Raw genomic sequence first — 22,573 nt, forward strand, 5'->3', positions numbered from 1 at the left:
GAGTTTAGCTTTAAACAAGTAGAAAGACAAGGAATTATGTTTCCTTTATTGTCACATTGATTTGTCTAATGTTTCCAGTCTTTTAGTTACATGAAGAATTCAGTAACAATGAGAACATTGTTTATAGTTTATATTTTTGTGATATGCTGAGTTTACAAGTCTGGTTATGTGTTAGGGTATACATTAGAAAACATATTCTGTGACTCAATGTTCGGCTGGAATGACCAGCATCAATTGCGAATTTAAATCATGAGCCAGTTTTTTTCCCCTGTAAAGATAAACAATGCATGCTTTGCTTCCTTCACTAAGACTGATTTCCCCAACAATTCATGGGTAACTTTTCAACCTATATTTTTGATAATGGAGAAACTAAAACTCACCTGTACTTGGGATAGGACACTGTTCACAGGGCTTATTCCAGGCCCGGCCAATGTTGTAGGAACAGCAGCACATCTTCTTGGTCATGTTGAATAACAGTTCTCCATCACAGGTCTGGTTGTCAGCATAGTAGTTTCTGTAGCACAAACTTCTTCTCATATCTAGAAGGGAGGTTAAAAAAAAAAGGATTGGAGGGTTGGTGATGCCATGTGGGAAATCACAACAAATTTCTAAGTGGATACTCAACAAGCAAGTTTCATTTGAGTTGTATTGTAGCTTGACTTTGATAAGGGCACAAAAAACTTACTCTTACACAACGTTCTAGCTACCTACGCTGCTACAAGAAAAAGAATTTCAGAAGTATATTCCCTGATATTTCATGCCACAGAACTAAGTCATTATGTAGCTGTAGCATTAATAAACTTCAAATGACTCTCTGCCCAGTCTCCTAGTAACAATTCTCTACTGCCATTTGGCAGTAAGTTTCTCATTTTCGACTTATGATGTTTTAATACTGTAGGTCAGTGCTGTAAATATAATTGTACAAAGATACACCCAAAAGTCAAACAAAAGAAGTACTATTAACTGTTGTTTGGGATTTTCCAACATTACATTTTAGAGAAAACTCCCAACCACCCACCCGTGGTGGTGAAAAAATGCCAAGTTATGATTTACAGGGGAAGAGGCTCCTAACAAGACAGTGAAGGGATGCCAGCACTCAGTCTGATGAGTAACACCTCCCTAAGGTGATGAACTTGTGAGCTCTCTTCCTCTTTGTCGATGAGAACTAAACATGCATTACTGAGAAAAGCCTGGACTTACCCATGCAATTATTTCCCCCATTCACTTGCATGTAGTCTGGAGGACAGATACAGGTGTAGTTGCCAACGGTGTTGTAACATGTCCCTGGACCACAGATTCCAGGAGTCTCACATTCATTCACATCTATAATCCAAAGAGAAAGTGGTATGTGAATATGAAAACTTTACATTTTGGAACGGCTTGATACTTAATGTCAATATGAATGTTGACAATAAAGGAGAAAATCTATAGGGTATTTTCAAATAAGATAACAAAAATAGGTATTTCATTCATCCGTGTCCTCTCTCTGTGCAAATGTGTGCCTTTTGAGGAAAGAAGGTTTTAGAAAAGGAGACTCCGTCTCAAAAAAAAAAAAAAAAAAAAAGGAACTCTTGGCTGGACATGGTGGCTCACGCCTGTAATCCCAGCATTTCGGGAGGCCAAGGTAGGTGGATCACTTGAGGTCAGGAGTTCCAGACCAGCCTGGCCAACATGGTGAAACCCCATTTCTACTAAAAATACAAAAATTAGCCAGGCGTGGTGGTGCACACCTGTAGTCCCAGCTACTCTACTCGGAAGGCTGAGGCAGGAGAACTGCTTGAACCCTAGATACAGAGGTTGCAGTGAGCCAAGATCATGCCATTGCACTCCAGCCTGGGCAACAGAGCAAGACTCTGTCTCAAAACGAACAACAACAAAACAAAACAAAAACAAAAAAGAAAAGGAACTCTTGCCTTCTGACATGAGACATATCAAATATTATAATGAATCTCCTAATAAGTGAACCTATAACATCCTCAAAGGTAGGCAGAGATAGAAATATAGAGAAATTAAAATATCAAATATCCCTTAGGAAGACAAGCACACTTCTCACGTTCACAAAATCTATGATAGGGTATATAGTATCCCGAAGTCATTAACAGCTGGCTTCATGAATCTGCATTGGTAAGGCAGCATGGAGCATATTTCACATCCTCTCCCCACTTCCAAATGAAGGAGTTGATTCTAATCTTTGTTAACTCCATGGGTCTTAGAGCTGTCCCATATACCCTATGACATTCAACTAATACTCAGTGAGGTTGCCATTTGTCTGGGTGACCTAGTAAGACATTTAAAGAGCCAGGGGAATATTTCTTATGCAGAGCACAAGGAGGTCTTTTCCCTAAACAGTTGTGTGATTCCTCCATGTAGATGAAAACCATGGCTCATGGCCAAAGTGCTCTGAAACCTAGAAGTGGATAATATTCTCCACCTTTCCAGTAACACAGAATGAACAAGGGCCACCACTCATAGCATAAAGCCAAAGGGCCGCCTTCTAGGAGAAGCTTATTTGAATACATGAGCACCAAGGACAAGTGGTGAAGGATTAAAAGAAGAGGGCCCAGAACTCCCCCAAATAGAGAAGTAGCACTGAAATGGGACCTGTGCCACTCTCGTAAAAAATGGCTTTTCTGAAGAGCACGGAAAACTCTTTTGTAAGCATACATGAGACTATGGTTCAGCAGAATAAGATACTGTTTTTCTCAGGAAAAGAGGGAGATTTAGGACTTACCAGAAATGACATCATCTGAGTAACATGAGTCCAAATTGCCACATGTGTGACATATTTACCTGGCTATGCTCGTGTTTAGACCATTGTGTTACACTGCTAAATTCTGTTTTCCTGGTAACCATATTCTGGTTTTGCAGGTCAGTTCTCAATATCTGCAAGACCTTATCATCCTACAAGGACCATTTACCATCACACACTCGTGTATCTTCATTCAGGTAGTAGCCGGTTGGACAGCGGCACTGGAAACTCCCAAAGGTGTTGATACATTTTCCTCCTTGGCACAGCCCTGGTAGCTCCTGGCACTCATCAATATCTATCAAAATCAGAACAAAGGCATTCCTTTAGCATTGTAAATAAGCCCAAGGAAATTCAAGTTGTGTGCACTTTAAGACAAAGGAAACACAATTACCTTCCAATATAACGGTGATAGGATTTGGTCGGAAACCTTCCCCTCCAGGACAAAGAATTTTGTACTCGGCTATTGAAACAAAAATTCAAATTGAGTTGTTTTGAATCTAAAGTTTTTAGAAATGGTATCCTCAAGAGGAATACTGACATATCCCATTGAAAATGTTCATTTTCAGGAATCTTTAGTTGTTACTCTGCATGTCTGAAGTAAGGTAACACCTTTGTGTACACTTCCCATTTTCCAGTGGTTTTTATTATGTGTCCCCAAGGCAAGGCCACTGCCCTCAGTCCTTGATCTCTAACCACTCCCTGGTCTTACATGCGTGTGGACCATTTATCCCGTACCTTCATTCATCCCTTGTTTCTTTTTACAGATTTTCTTTCCCTTTTTATTTTCTGAAAAACTTCATCTTCATTTTTATGTTCTGTTCAGCCTTACTTTCTGGGAATTACAGCTTCCCTTAATAACCTTAATTGGCTTGTTTCCAAAACCCTTTCCAAATAGAGCCTTAGGAAAAGCTGTTCTCTGTTGATTCCCATCCCAATTCTCTCCTTAATGACTAGAGACCTTTCTTGTGCCTCCGTTTCTACGGGTAGCACTATTGATTCTCCTGGTTTCCAAAAACAACTTTCTACAGTGTCCTTGGGTTTCCCCCATTCATTCTCTCATCCAAGTATTTTTACCCAGAACCATTTATTTCAGTGCCGTGCACCAGCACGGTGATATGTACAGGCCATGTGAATAAGAATGTCTGTAACCTGCTGCATCATCCCAGTGAGGATCTAAGATCAGTTCTTTCATAATATCATGGTCGATCCAGATCTGCTAATCCCTGTCCTGGCTTCCTGAAATTATACGTACATACGCCTCTATGTATATATTCCAGTTCTAACTCTGGTCCAGATCTGGTGTGGCATGGATATCTATTGTTTTGCTACTCATTATTAATCTACAAAGCTGACTCCCCCAATTAAGTATTTTAGTTCGCCCCCTTCGACACCAATGAAATGAACAGTTCTCCTCTTTTACTTGTTCTCCGCTTTCTGCAATCATTCACACTTTTTGAGTTTCTTCCTTCATGTCACAATCTTCTTGAAGGCTCAATGAAGAAACGCACAAAGCCCCACCCTCTCCCAAGCAGCACTGACCTCTGTTTCTGAAGAGAAGAGAGAAGGAGAAGGAGGAGCCAGCTGAGCACTCACCCCTGTGCTGGGTGCTCTGCATGAGTGATTTCATTTAATCCTATGAGGTATTTTATGAATGCTAAGGAACTTGCCCGAGGTTACACGGGTGACAAGTAGTGGAGTCCTAATTCACACCAGGTGTGCTCTTTGTACCAACACAGCACTGTGTCTCCTCTTTCTTCTGTTTCTGAGGCCTATTTTGAATTATAGCGCTTATGTTTAGGTCATAATTTGCCGACTGTGCTGTATTCTCCTGAAGGGCAGAATCCAGTCTAATTCATCTTTGCACATCCAGAGTACACACTCTAGGTACTCAACAAATATTTTTAGAAGAACTGAATACATGACCCTTCAGCAAAAAAAGAATCCATACCTATCCCAATATATGCTATAAGCAGTAGCCACTGACTTTTGCCAAAGAAGCTACATCTAATTCTGAATCATAATACAGGACCCACTTGGAAAAATGAAAACCCTTTTAATATTTTTAGGAGACATAGTTTGTATGTCCTTACAGTCACATGCTAAAGCTTTCTTTCAAGCCACACCATAAGAAAGGAATAATTTTCCATTTTGTAGTTGCTTCTAATTGCTTCTCTTCAAACCCAGGGACACTGAGTCTGGCCTAGAGCTTTCAAAACTAGTCAACAGATGAGAGGAGGAGAGATAATCAATGTGTCCCTGGAAGGTAAGCAACATGGTGTAAGTAACCGAATCTGGAAAATCTTTAAAGTAATGCTATCTGCTTTTCACTTACACAGAAGTGAGATGTTACCTGCCCTACCTGATCTTTTGGTGGGAGCCAACCAGGAATATTTTCTGACTCTCTAACTGGGAACAAGGTCCCCTCTACAGGGCTGAGAGGACTTATCTTTCTTCTCTGATCTACGAGTAGAAAAGGTTTACCTTCTGATCTAGAAAGGAGAACTGGCTGGGGTTGAAATAATAATAAATAGGAGGCCGTCCACTTACATGTGTTCACAGCAGGGCACATCTCACAAGGAGTACCCCAGGCTTTCCCCAGAGAACAGCAGCAGGAAGCTTTGGAAACACCAACTCCAATTTCATTGCTGCAGGCTGTATCTCCATTGTCTCCTCGAGGTCGAATATCCAAATAGCAATTTCCAGAGCGGGTGTCTATTTACCGTACACAAACACAAAAGCATCAGGCAGAATCTTTCTACTGGGGTTGAAAATTCAAACCCATTTCAGGAACTGTCCAAACACCGTAATTTACTTTTACTGAGAAGTTAAAAAGTGCCGATGAACATTATACACTACCGAGAATCTTCCCTATGGAAAAGATATCTGAACACAAAGCAGAGATAGGAAACGTTTAAATTTCTGTATCATTCATTTTGCAAACTGTGAGAATGGAATGTTTGGTGCTGTTTTCAAAATAATACACAGTATGCTTGCTTCTCTGAAAAGTTTTTAAGGTCTTACCAACACAGCCAACTCGAGTTGGGTTCAGTTCAAAATCAGGTGGGCAGTCACAGGTATAGCTGCCTGGAGTGTTGACACAGTTTCCACTGATGCACGTGGTTGGATCCAGGCATTCATTAACATCTAAAACCGAACAGCGAGCAGTGGAGTTAGCACCTGAGCCAGTGTAGGCAGATATCGCCATAAAAGAACAGGGCCCAATCTACAGCTCCAAACAAGAATTTTAAAGCTACTAGTTATAACTGCATCTAGAAATGCAGTCTTCCACTTCAGAAATAGAACCCCTCAGGAAGGAAATATGGTATAGTCTTTGGTTGTCCTCCCCCGGAACACATTTACCATTCAAATTTGTCATCAGGATAAAATATAACTTTGGAACTAGGAAAAATATTCCAGTCAAGGTAACTGAAGGCAAAACACTGCTGTGATCTGGGTCGAACAAAAATTCAGACGCCGTTTTTAAGAAAATATATTGAGTATATGTGGCTTGTTATTTCATCAAATTAGAGCAAGATGTCCCAGGAACCCCTCAGAAGGGCAACTCTTGCTGCTTTCCCTGACACACACGTGAGGCTTGGCGTGTTCCCTGAGGTTGACAAGGAGTCTCTCTCCCATCATCCACGCTGAGTTGAGTATTTCCCTTTCAGTTTCTATTCCAAAAATATGTACAGAATTCCAGATATTTAGGACATGGGTTTTGGCAAATTCCACTCTGTACAATTCCTTTTGTCTGTTTTGAACACTCGTGAAATACTCAAGAATAGACGAACGGCTTCTGTGAGGAGGGACTGGAGAAGGACGACACCTTTGCCTTGGTCCTCCCCTTGGATCTGGCAACCCTCCTGTGGGTTGCGCTGCAGAAGATTTTTTTGTTCAAACTGCATGTGAATTTGGATGGACAGGGCCAGAGTAACATAAATGAGATTAGACAGAACGATGTTGATAGTGATCTGGGGCACATAGGAGAGGGGACAGGCCACGGAGAGGGGACTTCCTGAGGCATGCAAGAGACCCAGCCTGGTCTCATCATAGTTTTAAGGAAAACCAAGGGAAGAATGTGTGGCTGGAAAGGAATACTCCATCCAGAGCATTTGCAGGGTGGTGGTGGTGGTGGTCATGATCTGGAGAGCCCCTGAGTCATGGTTTGTTTAGGTGGTTGAAAAGACCAGATTTTTTCCTGAAATTTGAACTCATACAGAACATAAGTTGTTTCTTCAGTATCCTCGAACAGAGGGGTGAATTAGGAAGGGGAAATGCAAATGGCTTTCAAAGTCTTAATGCCAAAGAGAACCGAGTGGCAGTCTGCTGGGTGCCTCCAGTTTTTCAAAGCTTTTTATAATGTTCCCTGAGAGTCCCTGGCTCAACAAGAAAATGATTTATACACTAGAGATAGGTGGCTGAGCTCTGTGTACCAGGTACTCTGGTGACCACGCGCAGGGCAGGGGTAGGAAGGAGTGGGGTGGGTATTGCAACGACAAAGTACAAGGAGAAAACCCATGATCCTAGGGCATGGCCTCCAAAAGGAAACTCTCCGACAATGTACCCAAGTAGAAAAGGAAATGGCTGGGAAGCTACACAGCTGGAGTACCCCTAGAACATTCCTTTGTAGCCACAAACTCAATTTCAAGGCTACAAACTCTGCTCCTTCAATTGTCTTCGACTCTTCCCTCCAGATCCTCACCTCCAATCAGTTCCAGTTCCACCTCCAATCACCTCTCAATCAGGTGTGAGAAAATGTGTCTGTGATTCTTACTACTTCCCCCTAGATTTTCTTGTCCTCTGTGATGGCCCTTGTGTAGCCCCAGGGAGGCTCCACTAGCTGGGTCCCCCGGGACACCAGGGAGCCGATTTTGATGCGAGCAGAGGTCTTACCTGTGCAGTTCCCGCCGCTTCTGTCCAGTTCGTAGCCTATCTCACACTCACAGCGGAACAGGCCTGGGAGGTTGTGGCAAGTTCCAAAGACACAGATGTTTGGAAGGGAGCACTCATCAATATCTTGGGGGAGGGAGAAAAAAAGCAAAGCAGTTAATTTATATTTTTCTAAAAACATCTGCCAAATATCATTAGGCAACTAATGCAAACATTAAGAAAATGCAGACTACCTAACACAAATCTGGGCACTTCTCCTATAGACTTTTAGATGATTTGTCATACACAGGGAAGTCTCGTAGGTGAGAGGTTACTTTTCCTCAGTCCCTATTACATGCCAAGCAGCAGGCTGAGTATTTTACAGATACGTATCTCATTTGTAGTTTTCCCCGTAGGTCCACATCAGTTCCGTAAAGTAAGAGCCAAGCAAGCCACCTTACACTAGATTTGCGTGTGTGTTTTTTTAATCTATCTATCTAGTCACTGTTTTTGTTATGAATTAAAATTTCACAAGCCACAATGTCTTTTGGGGAACTGTCATAATTAGCTGCATAATCTCCAGTGTCCCTAGTCCTATGGCTTGTGTTTGCCTTTGTTGATGAAGATTGAAAAACCGCACACGCTTCTTCCAGGCCCCTGTCTCTGCCTCCTGTTAACATTCTTCGTGTGCAGTTGACACATAGTCACATTTTCAGGCTTGAGACTAGCTTTAAATAGCCATGACCACTCCGCCAGCCATGATTTATATTAAGAACAAACAAACAAACAAAACCTTCCCTTATAGCAATAAGAGAAGCACAACTTTCACTGTGACTATTCATGTTACCAGAGGTGGCACAGTACCTGTTTTCCTTGGATATTTGGAGTAACAAAAGTAAACAAGGCATTAGGCACATGATCAAGAGCATAATCTGGTTTCTTGACTCCAAGGAGTTTTATATCAAACTCCGCATATTTAATATAAACTGTATAAAGAACACCCAATGGTTCCATAACAAAGAAAAGTATTTACATAAAAATACGTGAGGGAATGAGTATGCACGTCATAGCTAATGACTGATTTTGAGTTCACGGCTTGTTAACAAGGAACAACTATTAACTAATACATTCATCAGGTCTTGTTTAAACTCCTACTGACAATCGTTATCATTTGTTTATTTCTACTGAAATCTTCTTCTCAATGAAGGGGAATGTGCTTAAATTTGACAAATGTGGGTAAACGGAAGAATCTTGTGTTTCCTAATGGGATCCAGCCTTAGCTAACAGGTTCCCAGGACTCTTTCTGTCTGACTAACACTTATCAGAATGACAGAGCCTAAAGCTGAGAGATACCAGGCCATATGGCAGTATCCCAAGCATCCCCTATTGAACAGATTTGGAAACCTGTCCCATGTTCATATATGTTAGATATTTAGAGCAAATGTGAGACATACCATTCTATGTATGGACAAGACTATTTGCTCTGCTTTTATTTCTAGAAACCAAATACAGTGGAGATTAAAACCTGTGTTTCCATATTTAGTGATAATCCCATAAACAGGACATTATCAGGGAACTTGCACTTTGAGCTCTTTTCCCCCTCAGTAGGGATAAATGGGTTGTGTCCCCCTCAGTAGGGATAAATGGGTTGCATCTCCCTCGGTAGGGATAAATGGGTTGCATCTCCCTCGGCAGGGATAAATGGGTTGCACTGAGTTAACCACACCTGGTTACCCTCACTGACCAATGGGTATACCCTTGCAGACCATATGGCCAAGGCTGGATGTACAGCTTGTGGCCAGTCAGCTGAGGTTTTCTATGCACCAAGAGAAATGGTCAGCTGGAAACCTAACCCCTCTACAAACTGAACTGACCAGCTTAGACATGAAGCTAAAACACACCTCAGTTAAAAAAAAAAAAAAAAAAAAAGCATCAGGAATGTTTAAATAACCTAATCTCATCAAGCCCGACAAGGCTCCCAGCGGCTTCCCCATCAGTTACCTTCACAGGCTTTCCCGTCAGCACTGGGCACGAAGCCCATGTCGCATTCACAGCGGTATCCTCCCGGGGCATTGAGGCACTGGCCGTTGCCACAGAGATTCAGATTCTCAGAGCACTCATCAAGGTCTACAGCCGGAAAGAAACACACGTTACTCTTCCTCGGTTAGGGGCTTTCGAATTCCTCAGGTCTAACAACTTTCCAGTGTGGCAATGTTTTGGCATAACTTCAATGTGACACATTTAAAGTCATTTATTTTTCTCTTTGGAAGGCTAATCTTGAATATGCAATTTACATGGGGCTGATTCAGAATCCTGAATAATGATTTACCCTGAATGAGGTAAAATGAATAAGCCGAAGGAATCATGCAAACCAAGGCCTGTTCAAGAAGGGTCATCCGCATGGAGGGCACACCCATGATGGGAAATGACACATCATGTTTGTGTCTATTTCTCAAGTTTCAGGCTTAGCTTAGATGGGCACCAAAAGTGCAAAAGAATGGCAACCATAGGGGAGAAGAAAAATTTCATCTGCTTAATCTCTACCTAGTTTTCTTGATAATCACAGGCATTTAAATATCAAACACATAAACCACACATGTCTAATACATGGAATTTGAATAGGTTCTCAAAATGATGGGAGGTTTTTGATGACAAAACATCAATAAGTTAGGCAAAAATGATTTCCTCTGAGATAAAACTTTCAGTGAATTAAAAAAAAAAATTCCAGGTAAATCACTTAATGGGCCTTAGCCTCTATTGTGCTTAAATGACTTTTTATGAACAAAGTGCTCAGGATAAATTAATGCTTTAAATTATAGGAACAGCTACGCGACCTAATGGCCAAAGGATCTTACTATTTTATTTAACTCCAGAGCTCTGATATAAAAAGTGCTGTCTGTAAATACATGCACATGTAAGTATACGTATAATTTATGTAATGACAAGTCTAATCATGTATGTTTAAATGCGTATAGCAGTTTATGTTAATTCTATGACTATTAATTAGAGCCAAAAAGAAAATTTCATTCATATATTATTGCAAAACCAGAAGTGAATGAATTCCATAGCAGGTTTGAAATTTTTACTTATACCAATATGGAATGTTGATGATGATGATGATGATGATGGCCTGTTGGAGAAAAATATATACTGTTCTTCTAATCTAGAACATCTAATCCCTTCTCCTTATATAGCTTCCTTCCTTCCTTTCTGTGTTGTTACAGAAAGGAAGTCGTTGATGAGAAATAGGCCAAAAACATAAAGGCCAGGCATATAAAAAGAAGTATGATTTGTTTAAATTAAGGACATCATTATATACAGCTATATAATGATATATATGCCAATTGTAAATATTATAAGGCCTAGCTGACTTGAGGTGGAGAATGGTATGACTTTTTTGGTATCATTTTGTGTTAGAGCACAGATCACTGTAAATGAAGTGATAATGGCACCTAAACATCCATCTATCTATCTATCTATCTATCTATCTATCTATCTATCTATCTATCTATCTATCCATCCATCCATCTATGTATCTATCGAGAAGCTTTTGAGGTCTCCCTAATTGACCTGGTTCCAATTTTTTTTTTTTTTCCCCACAGAGCTCTAGTGTCAAATGATGAATCTTTTCTATTAAGTGGCCTAGTCTTCAAAAAAGAATTGCTAGCCTGTGAAATTTGGAATGCCTTGCTTCTCTGACTAGTGTCGACACGTTTGTTTCTAGTGTGAACACACCTGTACAAGTGAAGCCATCGCCTGTGTATCCTTCCTTGCACAGACAGCGGTAAGATCCCATGGTATTCTTGCAGTCTGCATGCTGGCTGCACATATGGGTTCCATTGGAACATTCATCCAGATCTTATGGAAAAAGGTTATATCGTTATTAACAGAAAGTGTGGCATTTAAAACCAATGATACACAAATTAAAATAACTTTACAGAATTAATATTTTCATATGTGTAATCTATGCAGTCCTTGATAAGCAATCTCTGTTACTTTCCTACTCACCAGTGCACTTAATGCCATCTCCAATCCACCCAGGACTGCAGCTACATTTGAAGCTTCCTGCTGTGTTGGTACACACAGCATGTCTGCCACAGTTGTGTGCTCCAATTTCACATTCATTGATGTCTGGAAAAATGAGCAGCGATTTAGAAAAAGGCTCAGCACAAATGTCTTTTGGTTTTTAAAATAAGTAATATTCAAAAGTTGACTTGCCTTCAAACTTCCCATGGTATAGTATAGATTGGTTTTGCATCCATATATAAACTCTACATATATTAAACAGCTTTAAGTTTCAAATTATAAAGATATAACAATATGATTGTACTAGCTACTATTAACTCTAATTATTTTCCATATTTTAATGTGAGTTTCCAGTCACTGCAAAGTGACCTTTTACAGCTGAAGACCATAAAAAATGAGTTGCTTAATTTTCTATGGTTTTAATACTCCTTGTCATATATTTTCTATTGCTAATATTCTTAGTAAGTGAACTATGGTGTAATGATGCACATTATTTTCATATCTTGTATAGACAAAAAATACAAACCTGTTGCCATGTTAGAAAATTTTTGCATTATATTCTATATATAAAATATATTTTATTCTTAAATTTAAAAGTTATTTAATTATGCTTTATTTCTATAAAAGCTTTACTTTAGGTATTGCTAATTTAAGCATTTGCAGAAAATGTTCCTTAAGGCAGTATATAAGCCATCTTTTCCCTAGCTTTAGAGTCCTAGCACATCGGAGAGCCTAGCTTTCTTGTATATTTCATGTAAAACTCAAGTTAATCCAATGGGGATTTTGTCCGAATATAAGGAGTACCAGATTAGGGTCACATTACTAAAAGACTCCAAATTTTCCAAAATGCTCTATTCTCCAAAATTTCATTGTCAACTTTAGCCAAGATAGACTCTCTAATATAAATATGTTACAGAAAAGAATATAAAGTATTAAGTGAAAATTTCCTGAGATGAGCCTATTCTATAATGGGTTACCCTCATAATCAACTTTGTCATTAACTAAGAACAAAAACTCATAAATATGGTACTCTATATGGAAATCAATATCTAACACCAATCTTAGGTCAAGAAGAACAACTTTGCCATACAAAACACTGCAAGAATTTCCAGTGAACACTTGAAGAGTGGCGTGAAAAAGAAACTGGGTAAGTAATTCATGTTTGCCGTTTTGTTTACTTATGAAGCCCAATTAAATGATTTGAAAGTGTTTGCAAACATGCCCCCTCCCCTCCCTTCCCCTCCTCTCCTCTCCCCTCCCCTCTCCTTTCCTTTCATTTCCTTTCATGGAGTTTTGCTCTTGTCGCCCAGGCTGCAGTGCAATGGTATGATCTTGGTTCACTGCAACCTCCAGCTCCTGGGTTTAAGCAATTCTCCTGGCTCAGCCTCCCTAGTAGCTGGAATTACAGGCGCCTGCCACCACGCCGGCTATTTTTTTTATTTTTTTATTTTTAGTAGAGATGGGTTTTCACCATGTTGGTCAGGCTGGTCTTGAACTCCTAACCTCAGGTGATCCGCCCACCTTGGCCTCCCAAAGTGCAGGGATTACAAGTGTGAGCCATTGCGCCTGGCAGAGCTCATTTCTTTAGTCATATCAGGATTTTATTCTAAGCCTTGCTTTATGGAGTTCCCAAAATATTGGCGAATATTAAGTGACTTATAGAAATACTCACTAATATCTTCTACTAAGCATAATTTTCAGAGATGACCACAACCTATTAATCTAGTAATTCTGTAATCTTTTTCTTTCCAATTTTCTAATGACCAAAGGTACACTTATTTTATGAGTATTATCATTTTCATATGGCTTTTTACCTTCCATGTTTAACCTTGCAATTAAGAAAATGATCATTTCTTTTTAAAGGACAGTCTCTTTTAAAAATCATCAATAATATGCTAACAGAAATTTATAATTTAAGAAAGTGTTTTCAGTTCTATGGCAATGTTTTCAAGGTGAAAAGAAACTATATTTACAAGAGGCTGTGTATCATGGGCTTTCGGGTAATAGGAGAGAGTAACTCAGAGGCCAATATTCAATTCTCCATTTTGTGAATATTTGTATAAGTTATTATCTCAATGCTTTACACTCCCAGTATGTAACAATTGGAGAGACTTCAAGCAGTCATAAAGTATAAAAGCATCTCCAAATAAAAGGTTTTTGCATGTGGGTGTGTGTGCATGTATGCACCAACCATTATTCGTTAATTGTTTCTATGGCAGACTTGGACTGTAATTCATCATAAAAGCAAACAGAAGGGGAAAGTGAGCCATAAGGAAAACAAGCAAACAAAATTGCTGTATTGAAACACTCTTCAATAATGTGAAGGAAACAGAGTATATGTTTGCCAAAAATCTCTCTTTCTGTAAAAATGTTCTCTTTCCTGCACAAGTTCACTGCAAACAGAAAATTCCTTTTTAAGATTAAGAATAGCATAAGCCAAGAAAAGCAAAGAAATTCAAATTTAAAGGTGACACCACAACCTTCTCAACCTCACCAAACCTTTGTCACAAAGACTCAAAGGTCCTCTTGCATGGCTGTCTTGAAGGGTAAGGGTGCGGTGTGAGCAGATCCTGCTCACAGGCTCTGCGTATGTCCCATGCAAGTCTGATATCCAAGTACAGGCTTGTGCTCGGGGCTGCTGTGGCCTCCTCTTATAGTCACACAGAGAGAGGCTGTATCACCCACACAAACACCTGCCTTCCCCGCCATCTGGGCATCCGTCTCCTGGATTCTAACCTGGCAGAGCTGTGCACTGCAGAAACTCCTTGATTAGGCATTGAGGAAGAGGGCGTTACCATGAATGGAGAGGCCAAACGTGAAGGCTACTTGGATTTCTTAATTTGGATCTAAATTTGAGCCAACACTATTAACTGAACACCCATGGAATTTTCAAAGGCTGACAACCAGCGAAGGAAAATCAGCAGTGATAAGAAACTGGAAGGAAATGAACACAAATTCTCACTGACTGTTGGTGGCTGAAATATATGATTCTCTCCTATGGACCAAGACCCACCAGAGACATTTCTTTTGTGAAAGGAACCAGCTAGTTTCCAATAGAGAATTACCCAGAAATCCTGCTATTTTAACTGAAAACAAGTCTGATTTAATTCCACTTAATGGTATGCTTGCTTTATTCATGAACTAAGTAAGCACGTGATGGGAGGCAGGGTCTTAAAATTAGCCTGTGAAAGCCAGGACCACCCATCAAAGATGACACCTAGCAGGGCCTTAATTATGTAGAACAGGCAGCAGACGCCTTACATTGGGTCACAGAAAAATTGTAATCCAGCCCACTTAAGCCAAGGATAGAAAAGCTGTGTTCTACGTTTCAAGCAAATGTGTTCTCTCTCCATTAAATGGAACTTTCCCCCTTGGCAATACCCACGGTCTGAACAAAGCTTAAGGAGTAAAAAGAAACCCTTAGCATCTGTGTGGGCTGGGAATGTAAGTCAGTGGGTGGATTCTGAACATTGCTAAAGTGATTGGGGGAAAAAACATGTTTATTTGTTAAAATGGAAACACTCAGTAATGACAGGGAGCTGAAATACTCAGACAAAACTGTAATGGAGCCCAGAAACAAAATTGCCTTATGAAATAGCATACATATTTTCATAATTCTTTTCATTAAAAAATAATCTAAACAAATACATAGATAAATAAGTAGACATATTCCTTTTGTCTGCTTGTTTATCCAATTAGGCAAGACACATATCTCTACTTACATTAGTTGCCTGGAACATTATAAACAAAGCCATCACCAAGGTAACCTGATGGTGTTCTAAGTTGTGAATGACACGAATTTTAAACTGAAAGCAGCTAAAAGAGCCTTAGTGACATGGGATTCAAAAAACATTTTGCCCCAGATTTTTAAAAACATGTTTTCAAGTATACCAAACTTACTGTTTGGTTAAGCCATTTCCAATCAAATGTGATGTCCTTCCACAGGTCAGAGCTGTTACTCACCCAAGGAGAACATTTGAGTAACTGCAGAGCACCCTGGTGATTTGTTCAAGAGCATGAATGAGATTTACTAAGAACACAATTCAGGGTACTACTTTCCTTCAGATGAGACTATCACATGCCACGTTACTCTGGTATCAAAGAGGCATACAACTCAAGTCTTCCCACGTGCTAGCTGGATTTTATCAAACTGGCAAATCATTTTAGTCTGTAATTTTTAAAACTGGAGGAAGAGCTCAAGTGTTTCTTTGACTTCAAATCTATGTTCATGTGATTGACTCAAAGGCTGCTGTTCTTTTTTTTTTTTTTTTTTGAGACGGAGTCTCGCTCTGTCGCCCAGGCTGGAGTGCTGTGGCCGGATCTCAGCTCACTGCAAGCTCCGCCTCCCAGGTTCACGCCATTCTCCTGCCTCAGCCTCCCGAGTAGCTGGGACTACAGGCGCCTGCCACCTCGCCTGGCTAGTTTTTTGTATGTTTTAGTAGAGACGGGGTTTCACCGTGTTAGCCAGGATGGTCTCAATCTCCTGACCTCGTGATCCGCCCGTCTCGGCCTCCCAAAGTGCTGGGATTACAGGCTTGAGCCACCGCGCCTGGCCAGGCTGCTGTTCTTAATGTAAAGCTAGTGTCACTTCATGCGACTGTAGTGCACAGCTCTGTCATCATGGTCTTAGTATCTGTGCAAATTCAACTACGAAACACAAGCCTTTCTATATAAAGAGGAAGATTTTCCTTCTTTAAACTGATTTCAAGCATGAATCGGTAAACAGTAGCATAAAATTTTTGCTAGACTGTTACATTCTCAAATGAAACAAAATAATGGACAATAGATAAAGACTAGAAGCAATGGCTTTCATTAAAATGACCTCTAGACACTGTGTCTACGTTTCATTTAATTTGACAATAGCTTTTATTTATTGACCAGCACTGCGCCAACAGCATTGTATACGTTATATCTAATGTACCTAAAACTACATTAAATAACATGAAAATTTAAGCTTTCTTCAGGGTAAGGCCTAAAATAATCAGCCACTACACATGACCCAGTTAGTTAGAATTTGGAGCACTGAATTCTAGAGACCTCTTTCTTACAGGGAATGAAGGCTGTTCCATGAGATTAACTTCTCCTTTCTTTTTTATTTTATTTTATTTTATTATTTATTTATTTTTATTATTACACTTTAAGTTCTAGGGTACATGTGCACAATGTGCAGGTTTGTTACATATGTATACATGTGCCATGTTGGTGTGCTACCATTTGACCCAGCCATCCCATTACTGGGTATATACCCAAAGGATTATAAATCATGCTGCTATAAAGACACATGCACATATATGTTTATTGAAGCACTATTCACAATAGCAAAGACTGGGAACCAACCCAAATGTCCATCAGTGACAGACTGGATTAAGAAAATGTGGCACACATACAACTTCTCCTTTCTTAAGCATCACTGCCTCTGGGTTGAATTTCAATGTGCTCAGCTTAGCCAAACAATGGTATTATCCTCTTATTAGTTAAAACATAATACAGAACTATCTTACGTTTCTTTTCACTACTGCCAGACCATCATCCCTGACCAAGTCCTATATTTATAATGGAAGCTAAAAATAAAGCTTGAACCATAGACACACAAAGCAAAGCACCATTTGTACCAAGAAGCCACATGGGGAGTTGAGAGTTTAAACACTGTGCCATTTATCAGAATGGACCCCTAGCCAGGCTTCATGTAAGGAGTAGCATAGTGAAAATGAAAACATTCCAGCTTCATGCTTCTTCTCATAATTTGGCTAGCATCTGTTATTTCTGAACCAACAATAATATTATTGCCCTTATCCTACATATCAATAAATGTGAAATAGCATTATTGGCCAGTTTGAAACAATAATAAATATATTTTGGTGTTTTCTTGAAATATGTTGACATAATTAAGAGGAGGAGCTGCACATTTGCCACACAGCCAATCTGCAAATATTTTAATGTTTGTTTTAAGTCATAAGAGCTTGCCAAACTGGTTTTTGGAATTAAAGACTGTTATTTACAAAGAAATTATTCAGTTACCTAATTCAAGCTCACCATGGTTTCCACTATGTTTTAAATTATGTTATATGCCATAATCTGTTAAATTAATATAAGTAACTAGAGTAAAACTTTATCATATCATTCCATGGACTTAATGTCATTGCCTCATATTTGAAAATACCAACTAAACACTTATAAACTGAACACAATGTCATTACCACAGAGTAACTTCTTCCATTTGGCATTTAATAGGATAGTCTCCTACAAATATTGTGAAAACATTTTCTCATGTGCTATTGGTAATAGACAAACAACACTGCAAATGGTTCCATTATCACTTCATAAGATTTGCTAAGCCCCACGAACGAAGATTCACTGGGACTAACACAACTTAATACATCAAAAGTGCTCCTAGTGAGAATTGATGAAATATATGAATTGTAGGATGTGTTCCTTTAAAGAGCAATTCCAGTTATAAACCGTAATGTAAATGAAGTGTTGGCAAAGGAGGTTATAGGAAAAGGCCTGCTTCGGTAAAGGACCATGAATATTTGGTAATTAGCATGTTCAGTAATTTGATATGAAAATGTGATTTTTAACTTCATAAAAAATGTGTTATTTACAGTGTCAATTTATTCAATACACCTTTCTTCCCCCAACAGGTCAAGAAAAAACCTTCAACTTGGATCCAATATAAATGATGACAAGTTTCAAAGAAGTGGTAGCTAAATTAATGAAAAATGTTATGCAAAATGCTTTTTAATGTAGTTAAAATGTATGAGTTTTAAAACGTGTATCAATCTATAATTACGACACCAATCTCTTAACTACTTAATATTTTATTGTTCTACTTGAACAAACACACCTGTACAGCCAGTTTTTCCTTTTTTGCCAGAATAGCCCATATCACAGTGGCAGATAAATGAGCCTTTCGTGTTTTCACAGGTTCCACTTAGGCAGATATTTGGATTCAGGTCACACTCATTGACATCTGTAAAACATAGATATTATTAATACATGTAGCTATTTGATATCATTGCGTACTTTCCCCCCGAGATAAAATAACTATGACAAATAAATTAGAAAAGGTAAAATGTTCTCACTCAGAAAAACACTGTTAAATTTTAGAGGCCAATTTACATTTGCGCTTCATTCTTTACATTGTAAGCTCATCATTCACACTGGCTTTCATCTGGCCCATAAGCAGCCGGCCAGGTAATCAAACAAACGGATGGACTCTGTGCTGAGTTTAGAGCTCGTTTATGTGACAGTCTAGAAAACTTTTTCGAACAGCATACTTTGTTGCAGGATGAAAAGTTTAATTCAGTCTGCATGATGCTAATAATTTAGTTTTCATATTTCGAAAGAAAGGACAGATGAACTGGTTGCCTTAGTGTAAGCAGTTAAGGATTTCACTTCTTTTCCAAATTAAAAATTATTTATTTTTTATGATACTCATTTTAATTTCTAGGACTTCCAAAATTTTCAGCAAAGGCTTTCAGAAGATAAATGTGATAAAAATTTAAATATAATCAATACTAGAGTCTTGCTTCTGGCCAAGATAGAGTAACAGGGATTAAAATTGCATTCTCAAATGAAACAACCAAAAAGTGGACAACAGATACTTTTAAAAATGGTTTTCTAGACATTGGACATTAGGCCACAAAGGACAGTGATCCCTGAGAGAAAGAAAACAAACGAGGTGAATTCTACAATTGCCCCAGATTACTGAAGAGGGGAGTTTTAACTCCATGGCATAAGGCGGGGGTACCAGATGGAACCAGGCAGTGTCCCTGAGTTGAGGAGATGAATCTGGGTATCTGGAAGGCTGAGGTAGTTAGGGTTCATAGGGCAGAGTAAAGGACAGGAGAGAGCTACACGGAAGAAAGCAATGCCAGAGACCTGCCAAGAGTCTTCCTCAAGCATTCAGATGAGTAGTGACCAGCACATTCATGTAAAGAAACAAATTACTCAAGGCTGGGGAAAGCACTACCCAAGAAAATGAGAGGGAAGAATCCTCAAAGTTCACAGGGGGTCTGGAATTGTGCCTGTTCCCACTAGTCAGACTGGAAAACCTCATAATTCACAGGGAATCGGGTAGAATATCCAGAAGGGTCTTACTTCACTAACAGAGCAAAATTACCCCCTAGACTAACATAGCTTAAAAGCTTAAAAGCAAGACTTTGAAAGGGATCTATGTGTTTCCAAGTAATTTATACCTCAGAACAAAGTTCAAAAATATTTCTAGGAATACAAAAATATCTAGCACTCAGCAAGACAAAATTTACAATATCTGGCATCCAATCAAAAATTACCAGTCACTCAAGGAAGCAGGAAAATATAACCTAAAATAAGGAAGAAATTCAATTTATTCAAATGACCCAGAACTAATGCAGATGATAGAATTAGTAGACAAATACACTAAAAGTTATTATAACTGCATTCTGTGTGTTCAAACAGCTAGAGGAATTATTGAACTTATTATGCAGAGACCCAGAAGATATGAAAAAATACCCAAGTCGAACTATTAGAGGTGAAAACTACAACATCTGAGATGAAAAATACACTGTACGTGAGGAAAGTCAGATTAGATATCATAGAAAAAAAGTTTATCAAATTTGAAGGCAGAACAATAGAAACTACACAAAACAAATAGATCAGTTCTAAAGTTTACTGCATTCTTGTCAGAGGTCAATTTTGTTTACCTTTAGTCAAGCATTTAAAAAGCCTACACTCTAGTCACAACAGAATGAGGGTTAAGTGGACAAAAGTAACCGATAGGCATAAAAAAAAAGTCCATCTGGAGCTGACGAATGGTCAGTCAGTCCACATAACATAGCTGACAAGAGTACCATTTAATAGTCACAAGAAAGCTCTCTTTGGAATGCTGGTTAAAATATGAGTATTGTGCCCCTAAATAGCCTTACTTTTCCTATGGAATCTTTCTATCAATGACCCAAACTAACTTTATGTAATTTAACAGTGCTTATAACTAACAAGACAACATGAAACATTCTGTTTTCTTTGCTTACCGACACAAGTCTTCATGTCTTCAGATGCCATGAATCCATCATAACACAAGCACCTGTACTCTCCAGGGATATTTGTGCACTGACCACCATCACAGATATTGGGATTATCTTCACACTCATCGATGTCTGCAAAGAATGAAACCAACAACCACAGGTTGTTGATATTGGTTCCATTATTCATGGAGAAAACATTAACTGACCCAAGCCAAATAAACTTAGCCTACTAGCATAAGACTATTAACACTCAAATCCAAATGAAGCTTTGCATAAATTAGTCCATTGGGCTATCCTTGGTGAAAAAAGGAAAAAATAATTTTCAATATTTATAATATACTGTTCAAGGGCAAAGTCCACACCTGCTTAAAAGGCTTTTATTTAAAATCTTTATCTCATTTAATTTACCATTCAAAAATCATTATAAATCTTATTTTCCTTATTGTCAAATTATAAATGCCTGAAGTCTATCAAGTGTTTTAGCAATATTTTAAGGTAAGAAACACTTGAAATAACCATACCTACTTAGATGCTCTTAGTAATAATATTTACTTTCAACAATTTTTTTTTTTTTGAGATGGAGTCTCACTCTGTTACCAGGCTGGAGTGCAGTGGTGTGATCTTGGCTCACTGCAACCTCCGCCTCCCGGGTTCAAGTGATTCTCCTGCCTCAGCCTCCCGAGTGGCTGGGATTACAGGCATGTGCCACCACATCCAACTAGTTTTGCATTTTTAGTAGAAATGGGGTTTCACCATGTTGGTCAGGCTGGTCTTGAACTCCCAACCTCAGGTGATCTGCCTGCCTCAGCCTCCCAAAGTACTGGGATTACAGATGTGAGCCACCGTGCCTAGCCTTATTTTCAACAATTTTTATAGCCAAATTTATATCTAGATTTTTAAGGGACATTTTTCTAGGTCAGTAAAATAATTTTGGCTCCTAAATCCAAATTCTCTTCTTAAGCCAAGCCAAAATCAAAGCCTATGTTATTACCCACTTTGTTTCTCACCTCTACCTGGCTCATAGCTCTCGCAGCCAGGGTGATACAAAAGGAAGTGTAAATTAGACCACTGGTTCTCAAACTTTAGCATGCATCCAAATCATTTGGAGAGCTTGTGAAACACAAATTACTGAGATCTACCCCAGTAGTTTGTGATACAGTAGATCTGGAATGGGGCCTGAGATTTTACATTTTTTAACAAGTTCTCAGGTGATGCTGTTGCTGATGGTTCAAGGAATAAACCTGGAGTTGCACTGAATTAGGCCAAAACATCAAAAGTCTGGTCAATGAAGGAAAATGTATTTTATATTCCACTTATTATGTGCCAGGTACTATGGTAAGCTCTGTAAATACTATTTTATGCAGGCAATTTGAACTCCGTTTTATAGATGAGGATTCTAATACTAGGTATCTTGATCAAGGATACAGTTAAAATATATGACAAACAAGGGTTTGAACTCAAGCCTGCTTGACTCCAAAGCCTGGGCCCTAAACTACTTTACTTAGGAACCTACTGACAGATTCAACTTGAGGCTAGAACCTACTCACCGGTGCATGATCTCTGGTCAGGCATTAGTGCAAATCCCGGCTGACAGCTACATTCATAGCTGCCTTCAGAGTTTGTGCAGAAGGTTTCACAACCACCATTCATTATGCTGCATTCATCAATGTCTAAGAGAAAGGAAAATAAAATCACCTTCTGGTATGGTTTGGATGTCTGTCCCCTCCAATACTCACGTTGAAATTTAATTGTCATTGTAACACTATTGAAGAGGCAGGACCTTTAAAAGAGGCAATCATCCTATGAGGGCTCTACCCTCATGGTGGGATCAGTGCTGTAATAAAAGAGCAAGTTCAGCCCCCTCTTGCTCTCTTTCACCCTCATGCTCTCTGCCATGGGATAATGTAGGAAGAAGGACCATGCA

The 22,573-nt window shown here is 39.1% G+C and overlaps 1 protein-coding gene across 1 annotated transcript in view; it reads right to left on the minus strand.

Annotated features, from left to right (window-relative positions):
- Positions 1–22,573, minus strand: part of FBN1 (fibrillin 1) — a 238,359-nt gene that overhangs the window by 55,039 nt on the left and 160,747 nt on the right. The window contains exons 30-42 of the mRNA XM_011967291.1: positions 22,197–22,319; positions 20,656–20,781; positions 18,489–18,614; positions 11,627–11,749; positions 11,354–11,476; positions 9,620–9,745; positions 7,643–7,765; positions 5,771–5,893; positions 5,297–5,461; positions 3,141–3,209; positions 2,919–3,044; positions 1,201–1,323; positions 381–539 (exon numbers count right to left, since the gene is read on the minus strand). Of these exons, the coding sequence (XP_011822681.1) occupies positions 381–539; positions 1,201–1,323; positions 2,919–3,044; positions 3,141–3,209; positions 5,297–5,461; positions 5,771–5,893; positions 7,643–7,765; positions 9,620–9,745; positions 11,354–11,476; positions 11,627–11,749; positions 18,489–18,614; positions 20,656–20,781; positions 22,197–22,319 (1,635 nt within the window). The remainder of the gene's footprint in view (positions 1–380; positions 540–1,200; positions 1,324–2,918; positions 3,045–3,140; positions 3,210–5,296; positions 5,462–5,770; positions 5,894–7,642; positions 7,766–9,619; positions 9,746–11,353; positions 11,477–11,626; positions 11,750–18,488; positions 18,615–20,655; positions 20,782–22,196; positions 22,320–22,573) is intronic.

This window comes from Mandrillus leucophaeus, unplaced genomic scaffold (assembly GCF_000951045.1).
Source record: "Mandrillus leucophaeus isolate KB7577 unplaced genomic scaffold, Mleu.le_1.0 Scaffold798, whole genome shotgun sequence".
NCBI lineage: Eukaryota > Metazoa > Chordata > Mammalia > Primates > Cercopithecidae > Mandrillus > Mandrillus leucophaeus.